We start from the raw sequence: 14,865 nt of genomic DNA, 5'->3' as shown, positions 1-14,865 counted from the left end.
TTCCCCCTGTAAATCTTATAAAACTACAACATTATCTTCAGTTAAAACTGGTACAGGGATCCTCATTCATCTTCCTCAGTATTTTTCAACCACCTTTAAAGCTTCCCGTTGATGGTATGCTTTGGCTTTGTTCCTGATAGAAAAGTTCAGGTAAGGAAAGAATTGGGAAGTAGTTTCAGTTCAGAGACTTGGTGCTACCCACTCAGTTATTGGCCAAAGCTTCAGTGCTTCTGTGCCCTCTGAGGCAGATTAGCTTGAGATGGAAGAAATAATAATCCACAGTAGCCTCAAAGAAATGGGACCACAGTATCTAAAACAAAAGAATAAAATGGGCTCCTTTAAGACTTGGGTTTACATTTCTCTACAGTATTAGTCATTGGGACCCTTAAGTTACGGTGTGCAGTTTGAGAAACCATGGTGAACTTGAAAAAAACATTGAGGGAATGGCACTGAAAATTGTGGACCAGACAGAGCACCAACCAAGTGCCCTTTTTGTCTCCTCCTAAGACAAGACATTAAAAGGTCTTGATTCACATTAAGATTTCAGTTTAAATTTCTAGTAATTTTAGGTTTTCTAGTTAGAGCTCCTTGATAGTCTCTGTGGTAGTATAAGTTGGATAGAAGGGGAAACTTTTTCCATATGTTTTTGCTAACATTTAAGTCTGTTAAAAAACCTCTTCAGCAGGATTATATACCTTCTCAGATTGAAAAATTAAATGAATTAGTGAAAACAGCCATAAGGAAGGATATAAATAACCTGAACAGAAAGTCTGTCTTTATTACTTCTAATTTATCTCATGTGTGTGTTTGTTTTCAGTTGTCAAAATGTCCACAGAAGGAGGGTTTGGTGGTACTGGCAGCAGTGACGCCCAGCAAAGCCTACAGTCCTTCTGGCCTCGTGTCATGGAAGAAATCCGGAATTTAACAGTGGTAAGAAAGAATGAGAAACTTGCAGAGTGTAAAGAGCTGTGAAATGCATAACCCAGTACTTAGAGTAAAACGTTTTTAATCTCAAGCACATAAGCACAGTTCATTCCTGACCTCTGGGTGGGAACGTGAAAATGTAATTTACCTTAGGTGAGGTGACTACAAGGATTTTTTTTTAATATCTTAGTGGCTTTCCTTAGGCATGTGGGTGGATAGTGGATGCTTTGACTCAGAGGTAGTAGCTTAATGTGAGGCATCTCTTTTAGAGATGCAGAAAAGCAGAGCTCTCACCTTCCTTCACCAGCTATAGCTCATTTCTCAGTCCTAATTCAGTGGCTCTGCCAAATTTCTAGAATCTGGTAAACACTGTTGGCAGTTTATTCAACAACAAATCTGTTGCAAGCAGGCACTCTTTCTGGGTGTTAAAGGATACACGTAGATGATGGTTTCTCAACAGCAGCTTTATTGGCCTTTTAGGCTGGATAATTCTTTGTTGTGACGGTCTGTGCTGTGCACTGTATGAGGGTTAGTAGCATCTCTGTTCTTTACTCATTAGACACTAGTAGCAGTCCTCCTCCAGTTGTGACAACCAAAAACACCTCCAAACATTGCAGATGTCTCCTGGGGGCTAAAATCATCTCATTGAGAGCCACTGACTTAGAAGAATCAAACAGTACCCTGGCCCTTGCAGAGCTTGCCGTCTAGTAATTACAATCAGAGTCATTTATTCAGTGAATATTTATTAAATACTTACTGAGTCAGGCACAGTGATGAGTCTGAAGCAGTAAAAAGTCAAAGTGCTCTGGGATTACAGAGGACATAGTACTTAATTCTCCCTGGTTGAGTTAGGGAGGCTTTAAGTAAAGGGACATTTTTCTAGATCTTGAAATAGAGAAGCATTCACCAGATGGAAGGGTAGGCAAGTATATCTTAGGCAGAGAGTATGACATTCATTAAAGGCCTGGAGGCCCAGAGGGGAGGGTCTTACGTTTTGAGGACCAGCAAGAAGTTCAGAATAGCTGGGGGTTACTATATGGGTAGAACAGTGAGGGTAGGAGTAGAGTGGTACGGCAGTGGTAGCAGGAGGTGATGCATTAAAATTAGAATATTTTCAAAGTGTAATGTTATTTCCTTAATGAAGAATGTTTCATTTGGTGTCATTTTAGCAAATACCAAAGGATCTGTCTGTTTTAGATGTGTCATTCCTGCTCTGAAGGCATTAGGCATCCTGGTAGAGCAGACACTGGACTCCTTAACGTAGTACTAACGTTGCACTTTCTTAAAGCTAGTGGCCTTTAAACCTCAGACATAGGAGGTCAGTTTGTTTACTCAACAAATACTTACTATCCACCTGCTGTGGCTGTGCTGGATACTGTGGATCCAGTAGCAAGCTGTACGGACAAGATCATTGCACTTGAAGAACATGCATTCTTGTGGGGGAGATAAACTAGAAACAAGTAATGAGTAAATAAAATAAAACAACTTCTCATTAAGGTAAATGCCCCCCAGTGACTGCAGGGATTAAAAAAAAAAACAAAACAGATTCATATTTTGATGTACTTGTGGGTCATGGTTGTTTATATGGGGTATTTTCAGCAACGGAACTTGGCTTGGAGTTTCTCACAGTGGCTTGTGTTCACAGATGAATTTCCACTGAGAAGTCATTGTTTCTGTAGTGTGAGGGTGGTGGTTCTCTATACTGCCTCAGACGTAAGAGAGAGGAGCAAAATAAATCATTAAGTAAAAAGTAGGGTATTTTGTTCATATTTTGAGTGGATGATATCAGAGTTAAGCTGCTGAGGTTTTAGTGCAGGAGTTGGACTGGCGTAAAGCTAGCACCCTCCTGGGCTGTGGTGGGGTTAGGCCCGTGCCGCAGGTCTGCACTCCAGCTCGAGCGTAGAAGCAAAAATCCAGGCTCAGGCAAGTGCCCAGATAAAGTCTTGGGGTTCCAGCTCAGCATTTAACTTTTCTGTATTTTAAGTTTTGATTGGTAAAAAACATATAACAAATGCACCATCTTAACAATTTTAATTAAAATGTACAGTTCAGTAGTGTCAGGTATATTTACATTCTTGTGAAACCAATCCTAGGACTTTTTCATCTTGCAGAACTGAAACACTATACCTCTGAAACAGCAAGTACCCTTTCTCCGTCTCCCCAGCCCTTGGTAACTACTTCTGTTTCTGAATTTGGCCGCTCTGAGTACCTCACATAAGTGGAATCACACAATATTTGTCTTTTGTGATGGGCTTAGTTTCACTTAGCATAATGTGTTCAGGGTTCATCCATGTTGTAGCATGTGGCAGGATTTCTGTCCCTTCTGAAGCTGGCTAGTATTCCCTGTCTGGTGTGTGTGTGTGTGTGTGTGTGTGTGTGTGTGTGTGTACCACATTCGGTTTAGCCATTCATCTGTCAGTGGGCATATGGGTTGCTTCCCCCTCTTGACTGTAGTGAATGATGCCATTATGCATGTGGGTGTTCAGATATCTCTTTGACACTCTGGCCTCTGATTTTTATTCGACTTGGTTTAATGTTCAGGTTTGATCACCAAAAAACCAGACTGTGGTGTTAACCAACTTTGATTATTTAGATGGCTAGCTAGTCCACCACATGTTCCAAGTGGGTTGTTTTGAGGGATTCAGTTTTAGTTCACATTTTATGAATCAAGAGAAAGGCCGGCAAGGAGGACAGTTGTCTTTAATGATTCTTCTGTTGATGACCATGGTTTTCTCCCTTTGACGAAGACTCCTAGACCACTACCATGGGGTCTCTTACGTCAGATGCTTAGAACAAAGGTTGGCATGTAATAGGTGCACGATAAATACTTGAATGAACCAGACTCCTCCATCTCAGCTTTAGTGTGAAACAACATCAGTGGCAAATTCGAGTGAGAATGCTGTGTAGGAAAGTTGGGGTGCTCTTTCCCTTTGTAACACTCTTGTTTTTCCCTCTGCCTGTGGCATATAAAGGCCTCTGTTTCTCTGACTGCCCCTTGGCCTGTGTAACGTGGCCAGACATTTGCGCGTTTAGTCTGTGCCTTTCCAGAACTCAGCAACACTTACAGCCAGACTTTCTCAGATATATCAGAGCCTCTTAGGTTGACATCTCAAAATGTCTAACAGATTTTTAAAAAATTCATATGTTCAGAGTGTCCAAACATAAATAAAACTGAGAATATCCATAAGGTGTCGTGGTCTCCCTAAGACTGGGACAAAGATTGTCCAAGAAACAAACTGAAGTCTGCTAGATGCTCTATCTCTTGATGTGTTGGGAACTCTGGCCTCAATCATTTTGCAGTCAGTTTGCAAAAGCAGTTTATCTTTCATCTCCGCTTGGCCATTACTAATGTTCTTCTCACTCTTAAAAGGCATTGTAATTATCCGTAAATCCAGGTCATGTTCAGCTGGGATTGAAGTTGGTTAAAAATCATACCAAAATGATTGTATGCTAGGATGATTGTGCAAAATACTGTATTCCTGCTCAGCAGAGGTCTGGGAACAATAATTAACAGACTTCTTGGCATTGAGTTTAACTCCTCTTTGAAAGCAGGGAAGAAAAAGCTAACTTTGTATTTTGGGGGGCAGGTGGGGAGGTGACAGTGCTGAGTCTTGAAAAATATCTCATCCACCCCATATTCCCTCCATCCCTTTGAGCCCTCACTTAGCTGTAATTTGATGCATAGGCCACTTTCTTTTAATTGCCAGGTACATCTTTTCATTCTTCGGTGCCTTCAGATTGGACAAGGACATCTCTAACATTGCAGTCAAGCCGGATAACTGTGTAAACAAGATCTTGGAGGTAGAAGTTGGTGGACTTTGAGAAAAGATGTCTCGTGCTGTTTGAGCCCTTCCTGTAGAGCCGTGCTGCTTAAAGTTTATTGTCTGCGCGAATCACACTGGGGATCTTGTTAGAGTACAGATTCTGATTTAGTACGTTTGGAGTGGAACCTGAAATTCTGGATTTCTTTTCAGTTTCCAGGTGATGGTATTGGTGGTCTAAGGAAGGACCTCACTTTGAGGCTTTAACAACCCTCACTGTAGGTCATAGTCATCAGGAGAGTTTTCAAAACACATGATGCCTGGATTCCACTCTTTAGAATTTCTGTTTCAGTTACTCTGGGGTAGAGCCCAGTCCTCTTGCCTTTTAAAAGCTCCCCAGGTGTTTCTTTCTTTCTTTCTTTTTTTTTTTAAAGATTTTATTTATTTATTTGACAGAGATCACAAGTAGGCAGAGAGGCAGGCAGAGAGAGAGGAGGAAGCAGGCTCCCCACTGAGCAGAGAGCCCGATGCGGGGCTCGATCCCAGGACACTGGGACCACGACCCGAGCCGAAGGCAGAGGCTCAACCCACTGAGCCACCCAGGCGCCCTCCCCAGGTCGTTTCTAACAGACAGCCAAGGTTGAGAATCACTGCTTTGGAGAGGATCAGAATCTTGACTTCGCTGGAGTCCCTGACTGGGTAGGCCTGGAAAAGATTTCTCATCATTATTTGAAACTCCGGATATTCTTTAGAGCAGCCTGAGACCCATTGACTTTTCCTTGGCTCCAGATTCTCATCGAGTGAATTCAAACTTCTTGAAACTCGGCAGTTTCAGATGGCCGCATTTTTTTTTTTTTTTTTAAATTTATTTATTTGAGAGACAGAGAGAGAGCATGAGAGGGGAGGTCAGAGGGAGAAGCAGACTCCCCATGGAGCTGGGAGCCCGATGTGGGACTCAATCCCAGGACTCCGGGATCATGACCTGAGCCGAAGGCAGTTGCTTAACCAACTGAGCCACCCAGGCGCCCCCAGATGGCCGCATTTTTAATGTAGTTCTTTGGTTGCGGTCAGGAGCATGAGAATTTTCTGAGAGAAAATCTGTTCTTCCACCTTGCTGATACCACTCCCAAGGGTAGGGGAAAAAAATATGTGTCAGTTTTTCTTCCACTTGGATCAGCATCAGAAGTTAAATGGTATTCACATCATTTGCATGGTTGCCAATGACAAGGGTCATTGAATTGAAAGGCAATTAAGTGGACCTCAACCTATGGCTGGTGAGAACACTGCCCTCTCCAGTAAGCTTGCTGTAAACCCTTACACGTGACTGGAAAGCTCGGATGAGATTATAGAAGCCTGGGCTGTTGTCAGCAGTAATGAACCACACATACATATCTAAAGATCCACTTTTCTCACAGTACCCCTTGAGATCTCAGGATTTGGGGATCGTGAGAAAGTTTCCTGAAAGAAAAGGTTTTTGAGGGGGAGACTTAGAGCAAGGTTTTTTTTTTTTTCTTTTTTGTCTTTTGTTTTTGGTAAATTTCTGTCTCATTTTATACCTCTGTGAGGTGGGACCTTTTATTGTTGCTTTTGATTGAAAAACAATCTCATAGAAATTCTAAAAGTAATATTTTTCTCTTTCAGGTTGGGGAAGGAGGTCTTCTTATGACCTTTGGGCTTTGGTTAAGAAACTTTAGAGCTGGGGTGCCTGGGTGGCTCAGTTGGTTAAGTGTCTGCCTTTAGCTCAGGTCATGATCCCAGAGGCCCCTGGATCAAGCCCCAGATTAGGCTCCCCGCTCATCGGGAAGTCTGCTGCTCCTTCTGACCTGCTCCCCTCTTGTGTTCTCCCTCAAATCAATAAAAAAAAAGTCCCCAAAATCTTAAAATATATTATTAAGGAAGTTCTACGTATGAATGAAATCGTGATAGTATTTGTTGTTCTGTGACTGACTTATTTAAAAAAAAGAAAGGAAGAAATCTTAGAGCAGTCCTGTGGAAATACATAAATAAGCAAGCTGGGTGAGCGTGCACATGCAAGCGAGTTATTAGGCCTTGTGGCCATAATCTTGTGCTGTGCGTATCATCCTGGGAGGTCTTCCAGAGGAATTATCCCCAGCATTCTCTTGGCATTTCTGTTTAGCATCATCATTTTGCGTGATCTGCCACACAAGAAGGAAGACCAGTGATTGTTTTCGGTGGTTAAATGTTTTCTTAAATCCCTTTAGGGTCTGGCCCCAAGCCAGCATTCTCTTTCCCGCTGCTTCTGTCTGTACTAAGATCATACATCTGAAACTTAAATGGCCATGTTTTTTGTGTTGCTGTCCTTCTGCTTTTGTCTGAATGACATTCTCCTACTTTTCCAACAAGCAAATTCTGTAACATCCCTTAGACACAGTTCAGATGTCAGCCCTTCTGCGGAGCATTTGCCAGTCCTCTCGTTCATTCCAGCCCCTCCCCTGCCTCCACCCCCAGCGGGTTATTTCCTTTCCTGTCCCTGTGGGATTTTACTCCCCGACCCTACTATAGCATAGAGGGTTATAATATTTTTCTGTGGCAGTCTCTAACAATTAAACTATAATCTGTTCAAAGGTAAGAGTAGATTTGCATCTTTTACGCAGTAGTGGGTACCATACACTCACTCTTAGTTGAGTTGCGTGAATGAGAAATGAGAACAGTAAATACATCCTGTTGTCTTTTTAGGGTGAGATATTCATAATTTGGACTTGTAAAGCACCTCCAGTCCAGGGTTAGTTCTAGTAGAGGCCTTATGGAAAATGTTTTACCTAAGCTGGGAAGGGAAAAGATAAAAAATTGGTGTTGGAGGTTTATAGAGGTGAGTGGTCCCGAGCTGCTTACTGGGTCTATGAGGAGAAATCCAGTGTTTCAGTGTACATTCTATCATAATAAAGCTCTTCCTTCTGTAGTTATAAAAATGGATTCTGGGGAGGCTGGTGACCTTTTCCCAAAAGGCTCCACTGCCTTCTTTGGCATATAGTTGAGGGTTTCTGTTGTTGGTCTTGGAAAAGAAAGTTCACTTATACATGTTCAGTATACCAAATCTCAGCTAATAGCTGCTCCTTCTATAATGTGATGGTGCAAATTCCCCGGTGAGCACCTTGGGCTTGGTGAGTCACATTTCAGATCACTTAGAGAATCTGGCACTTGACACCTGGACCCAATAGAGGTTTTGCTGATTTTAGCCAATCTCTGCCTTTGCATCTTTCTCTTCACTGCAGCTTTGAAACCTAGAATTGATTTTTATTTCTAGAATTGCATCCATCACTGGGCATGTGTTTGAGTAGCAGTAGTATCAGAATAAAAAAGGGCTTAAATCACAAAGAATTGAAATAGTGCTGGTCAAAAAGCCCTTTCCTAAAATCCTATCCACATTAAAGTCATGTGGTTTCCTCCCAGCCCAGTCTTGTTGGTTAAAGGAAAAAGTGCTAGGGCTCTTCCTAAAAGGCAGCTAATAAATTCACGTTTTTCCCCATACTCTTCCACTCCTACCCCCACCCCCAAGGAAACTTTGGAGACACGGCCTTTGCTGCTGGGGATGGAAAGGCCCTCCTCCCTGACTTCTGGTGTTAGCTTAGTGTAAAGGTCAGAAGTAGCCAGTGCCAGCCAGTACTGGCTGAAGACAGCTGTGGGTCACTGTGGTCTGGTGCTGCACCTTGCCCTTGTAGTCCCAGAATAGAAGAAAGACGTGGCAACTTAAAGGAATGCCCCTGAGGCAAAAATCTCATTTTAACCTGCCTATTGCAGACTGGTAAGCTTTGGGGGGAGGTACAGAGGAAACGCTCTTAATGCATCTCTATATTGTGCCAGCAAAGAATCTGGTATTGTTTGGGTCTACTTTTCATGAGGGTGCTGGTAGATGGCATCATAAATTTATCCTGAAACCCTTTAATTGTTTGAAGCTCTGCATGGGCTAAGAAGAATTGTGTTCTGGGACTTGGATTCTCTTCTTTTAATCTGTACCTCCTCTCCTACCGTTTTTCCAAAAAGGAGGAACTAGGCCAGTCACAGTGTTTCATGGTGCCTGTCGTGCCCTGCTGGTTGTCCCCACCATTTATGTGCCTTTTGTTACTCATTTCAGAAAGATTTCCGAGTACAGGAACTCCCACTGGCTCGTATTAAGAAGATTATGAAACTGGATGAAGATGTGAAGGTGAATTCATATTCGTTTTTATTATTCATATTGAAGCTATGATGGTGGGTAGATTGTAGCTCCTTTTTGTAGTGCTCAAAGTTTAATTAAACAGAATGAAAATATGATTATTGTCTCTTGCTTGTTTTATTTGGTTCCTGTCTAAAATTGTTAAGTGAGCCGAAGTTGAATAGTTTTAATTATTATATAGTGCTTCTCTGGAAATTAGGGATATCCTGTTTTCCAGATGTTGATAATATGCTGAGAGTTTGCTTTTTGAGTCTCCCATCTTTTCAGTGCGCAGGGTGAACACAAATCGTCAAATCAGCAGGACAGTGCATCTTCTCAATTAGCATCTTACTGCTGTCTCTACTTGTCAGTGTGAGCTCTAAGAAATGTTTAGGAATGATACTGCTCCCGTTCTAACTTCTCTGTCTGTGAGTTGTTTTATGTAACTTAACGCCTGTGAAAAGGTTTCCTTGCAAGTGGCTATTTTTGTATACCTAAGAGCCCACCTCCCATTTCAACTCCCGGAGAGAAAGTAACGCTCTCTCCTTATCACTCAAAACTATAGTCCCCTGGGTTTGTATAGAAAGCTAAGCTAACAGTTCACAGTAATTTCTCCTTTTATTAGCTCTCATTCCTTCTCATGGTAACTCTGTGAGATTTGATAGGGTAAGAATTATATAGTGCCATCATGAAGATATGGAAATAGACACAAAGGGGTTAAAAGTGACTCACCCAGAGTAAAAGAACCAAGATCCCAGTTCTTACCTCCTGCTTCCTTAACTCCAGACCTCTTCCCATGGCTCTGTCCTGCACAGACCACCTCACCAAGGGTTCAAGGGTTCAAACAAGGAGTCTTGTTTGACCAAGAGCTTGAACTTTGAAGTCAGACATGACAAGGCAGCTTACATTACTTGAGCACTTACTAAATGCCAGGCCCTGTGCTGGGTGCTTTTACATGTATCACCTCATTTGATTCCCGCAGCAACACAGGAAGGTTGTGGGAAGGTTGTCTTCTTTTTCAGTATGTGAAAAATGAAGCCCAGAAGGATGAGAAGCCTGAAATTTTATCTGAATCCATTGGCTCTCAAACTTACTATCTTTCCCCACATTGTCTCTCCTTAGATTAGAACCTAAACCCTGCCACTTACTGGCTCTGTGGCCATGGGCAAGTCACTTCTCTCCTAAACCCTAGTTTCTTTGAAAGTCTGTTACAAAAATAAGAAAGTGCATGGTAGGTCCTAGAAAAGTAAGTATTCTTCCCTCTTCCTTTCTTCTACCAGCTATCTGCTTTGTCCCCACTTGTGGATTTATTTTACCTTAGAATTTCTTGAGTCTGTCACCTTCTCATTTTCCAGACCTTGCCTCATTGTCCATGGCAGGACATGAGGCAAGGGACAAAACTGGTTTGAATGACATGCTGGTGATTGACAGGGAGGGCCTACGTCTGTTGCAGATGATCAGTGCAGAAGCCCCTGTGCTCTTTGCCAAGGCAGCCCAGATTTTTATCACAGAGTTGACTCTTCGAGCCTGGATCCACACAGAGGATAACAAGCGTCGGACTCTACAGGTAACGTGGACGTCCATGGGGGAACTGGGCAAGCAGCTGTCTTTGCCTTCACCTGCTTCTCTTGCATAGTTTTGAGCCAAAGATTGTTCTTCCTTAGATTTCTGGCAAACTGATGTGTGAAATTAGCATCTTCCTCCACTGTTGTGAGGCAGACGTACCCTATACCATAATAGTATTTCCCCACCAAGGATCTTCATTGCCAGTTCTTGTGGTTTTCACAGCTCAGTGGCTGAACTCTTCAGTTGGTGAGGTCTCCCTATAAACAGGCCAACAGGATACTGATCTATTTCCAGATGTAAACAGCTTCTGGTTGGAAGCCCTGAGAGACTCCAGGAAAGAAAGTCCCAGGAAGAATCCATCTCACCGACTTTATTTGCCCTTTTTGTTCCTTATCTACCTTCCTGGGAATCCTTTCCTTCTTTTTCATTTTCTTTTTATTTAAATACAGAAAAAAAAAAACACATATTGTGTGAAGACCCTTGGTCATTGGCTCTAGAGGCCTTTGTGTTAACAGCCAGGCCCCAGTTCTTGGAGGAAAGGTTTCCCAGACATAGAGAAAGGGTGTGACAGAAGACACTGGCAGTCTTTCAGTAACAAAGCCAAGAAAGTAAATTGTTTTCTCCTTTGTTTCCCATTACTTCCAAATTGAAGATGCACGCATATTTATTCTACAAATATTTATTGAACACCCACAATGTGCCAAGAGCTGTTCTGGGCTCTGGGGATTAACACACAAAACAGACCCAAACCCCCACCCTTGGGAAACCTATATTCTAGTGCAGCTAAACATGGCAAACTTACGCAGTACTGCTTTGAAGGAAGCCTGTGGCTCTAGAGAGATCCAGTTAAAGTTACCTTCAAGATCAGTTCAGATTAGGGGCACCTGGGTGGCTCAATTGGTTACGCATCTGCCTTTGGCTCAGGTTATGATCCCAGGGTCCTGGGATGGAGCCCCACATTGGGCTCCCTGCTCAGCGGGGAGCCTGCTTCTCCCTCTCCCTTTGCCTACCACTCCCCCTGCTTGTGCTTTCTCTGCTAAATAAATAAATAAAATTAAATTAAAAAAAGATCAGTTCAGAATAAAAAGTAAAATAAGCAAAACAATTGGACAGGCCCTTCAAAAAAGAAGATATCCTGGGACCCGCAGTTAAGACATCTGACTTCGGCTCGTGATCTCAGGGTCTTGGGCTCAAGCTCCACATCGGGCTCCCTGCTCAGTGGGGAGTCTCCCTGAGATTCTGTCTCCCTCTGCCTCTCCCGAGCCCTACTCGCATGCGCACTCTCTCTCTGTCTCTCAAATAAATACATAATCTTAAAAAAAAAAAAGATATCCAAATGACCAATAAGCATATGAATAGGTGTGCAACATCATTGTCCCTTGGGAAATAGAAATTAAAAAGACAAGACATGGGTTTACACCCACTGGAATGGGGCTGACGGTACCTCGTGTTGGTGAGGAAGTGGAGTGACTGAAACTCCTATTGCTGGGCTGAATGTGAAGTGTATAATCACTCTGGGAAACTTTATGGCACTTTATAATAAGCTTAAACATATCCCTGCTGTATGACACAGCCATCCCACTCCTGGATATATACCCCAAAGGGTGGCCTTTGTTGTATAAGAATGTTCATAACAGGGGCGCCTGGGTGGCTCAGTGGGTTAAAGCCTCTGCCTTCGGCTCAGGTCATGATCCCAGGGTACTGGGATCGAGCCCTGCATCAGGCTCTCTGCTCAGCAGGGAGCCTGCTTCCTCCTCTCTCTCTGCCTGCCTCTCTGCCTATTGTGATCTCTGTCTGTCAAATAAATAAATAAAAATCTTAAAAAAAAAAAAGAATGTTCATAACAGCCTTGTTTATAATAGCCAAAGACTGGAAACAACTCAAGTATCCATCAAGATAGGGATATATAAACAAAAGGGATATGTTCATATAATGGGTTACTGCTCAACAGCAACAAAAACAATTGATCCATCCAGCCTGGGTGAATCTGAAAAAATTACGTTAAGCAAAAGAAACCGGAGGAGAAAATCATATAGCACATGATACCATGTACTGTCACCATCTATGGTGATAGAAATCAGAGTAGCAGTTCCCTCAGATTCGGGGGGCAGGCCATTGGTTGGAAGGGTTAGAGGACCCTTTATAATCTTATCTAGGTGATAGCTACCTGGCTGCATGTATTTATTAAAATTCATCAAACCTGTGTCCTTAAGATTCCTGTGTTTTACTAAATATGAGTATTCAGGAAAATATCACTAGCATTAAGAGAAACAAAATGTTAAAAAGACCAACTTAAGTATATTTGTGTTTCCCAAATACTGTAGAACACTTTGGTGTATGTTTGGAGGTGCTCATTATTTTGTTCCCCACCCTTGCTGCTCCCCCAGTTCCATCCATAGATGAGCTGTTTAGATAGCTTTGAGTAGGTGACATCATCAGGAATGTGATACTATATCGTACTGATCTTAAATGAGACCTGGCAGCCTTAAGATGCTCCCTGCTTCGGTTGGAGGGTTTATTATCAAGCTGATGGTTGGCAAGAAGGGTGGATTGGAGTTTTGCATTTCAGTGGCTTGGGGCCATCACAGAGACAAGGGAAGGGTAAAACAGAAAATTTCCATCCCCTTTTCTTTTGTCTGGTGAGTCACCTCTTTTGAGATGTGATAGAGATTGCTAGGCATTTCTGCTATCATGTTGACTTTCTCCCCCAGTATTTTATTATGGAAAACGTTCAGACATAAGCACAGTTAATAGTGAGTACCTGTATACTCACCGCCTAGATCCTACTGTTAACAGTTTGCTCGCTTCATCCTATCTGTCCCTCTATCCATCGAGTCACTTTTTTTTTTTAAGTGGCTCCACGCTGGGCCCCAACACAGGACCCAAACTCATGACCCCAGGATACAGACTTGAGCTGAGATCAGGGTTGCTTAACTGACTGAGCCACCCAGGCACCCCCATCTATTTTTAAATGCATTTCAAAGTTTACTTTCCCTAAAGACTTCAACACAGGTATCATTCACTAGAGTTCACTACTTTTTCCTGTTTGTTTTGCTTTAAAATGATCATACAGTGAAGTACTCCTATCTTAAGGATACATAGTATGTTTAAAAAAAAATTTTTTTTTTTAGTTTTTAATTAAAAAAAAAAACCAACTAGTTTTATTATTTAAAGAAAGGGAGTATCACTCTTCGAATTCCAATGGAACCAGGACTTGGTTTCAGAATCTTTTAGTCAGTTTTAGTAACTTCAGACTTCTGGTATTCATATCACATTAAACAAGATTTAAACCGTGGATTTAACATTGTGACTTTATTATTTATTTATTTAAAAGGATTTTATTTTTTTATTTGACAGAGGGAGACAGCAAGAGAGAGAACACAAGCAGGGGTAGTGGAAGAGGGAGAAGCAGGCTTCCCACTGAGTGAGGAGCCTGATGCGGGACTTGATTCCAGGACTTCGGGATCATGACCTGAGCTGAAAGCAGACGATTAACGACTGAGCCACTCTGGCGCCCCTAAGTTGTGACTTTAAATTCCAAAATACAAATCATAGACTTTTGGGAACTAACATTCTACAGATCGATGAGTAGAAAATATTGTAAGAAGTTATTTAATTAGGATTTCAGTGGCGATACCAAAAGGTTGTAAGACTGAATAATAGCCTAACCTTGCTAACCACACAAGAAACAGAAACCTGCCTGTTGAGATTGCTAGATTTGTACGAACTTAGCTGGAGTATGACAGTTTAACAGCTGTGGAGAGGACTTGGGGTAGGATCCGGCAGAGGTGGTTGTCGTAATTGGAGGCTCAAATATCCAGTTTGTAGAGCATGAACTACATGCATATCTTCTTTGTCAGTGTCTGCCCATCAAGTCTGATATGAGATTTATGAGTTTGGCTGTGCTTTTTTCAGCTATAGCCTCGGCTGTGGTCATTGAGTTTGGCTTAGAAGTCATCATCTTCTCTTACTTGTGACGTGGAGGGTATAAAGCCAAGTGAACTAGTTTCTCCCCAGGCTAATTTTTAACCCTGCTTTTCTTTGTTACAGAGGAATGATATCGCCATGGCAATTACAAAATTTGATCAGTTTGACTTTCTCATCGATATTGTTCCAAGAGATGAACTGAAACCTCCAAAGCGTCAGGTGAGCTGGGACGGCCTTGCTCCTGCTTCTGGCTGAAGAGCACCTTGCACACTCATGTCAGATACGCTCCTTTTCCTCTCTCAGCTCAAGTCATTTGCTGTTCCTTTTGCTTTTCTTTGTCTAGACCAGATCCATCCTTAACATCTCCCTCTGTTACTCATTTATGGATACTTTTAACTCAGTGCCTCTGAGGTGGTATTTCAGTGAAAGTAGACAAAATAAGAATTAAAGAGAAGTTACAGACAGTAAAGTGAAGCTCTTTTCAAGGTACCGTAGAGAGTCTCTCAGAGTTCTTAACACGGAATGGGAGAACAT

The 14,865-nt window shown here is 42.2% G+C and overlaps 1 protein-coding gene across 5 annotated transcripts in view; it reads left to right on the top strand.

Annotated features, from left to right (window-relative positions):
* NFYC (nuclear transcription factor Y subunit gamma) overlaps nt 1-14,865 on the top strand; it is a 69,345-nt gene that overhangs the window by 38,147 nt on the left and 16,333 nt on the right. For all 5 annotated transcript variants that reach the window (XM_047725182.1, XM_047725179.1, XM_047725181.1 and 2 more), the window contains 4 exons: nt 818-930; nt 8,779-8,850; nt 10,292-10,405; nt 14,455-14,550. In XM_047725182.1, the coding sequence (XP_047581138.1) occupies nt 826-930; nt 8,779-8,850; nt 10,292-10,405; nt 14,455-14,550 (387 nt within the window). In that variant the 5' untranslated portion in view covers nt 818-825. Of the gene's footprint in view, nt 1-817; nt 931-8,778; nt 8,851-10,291; nt 10,406-14,454; nt 14,551-14,865 lie in introns of those variants that run through there.

This window comes from Lutra lutra, chromosome 4 (genome assembly GCF_902655055.1).
Source record: "Lutra lutra chromosome 4, mLutLut1.2, whole genome shotgun sequence".
NCBI classification, from domain to species: Eukaryota; Metazoa; Chordata; class Mammalia; order Carnivora; family Mustelidae; genus Lutra; species Lutra lutra.
This window is presented reverse-complemented; position numbering and strand designations above follow the sequence as displayed.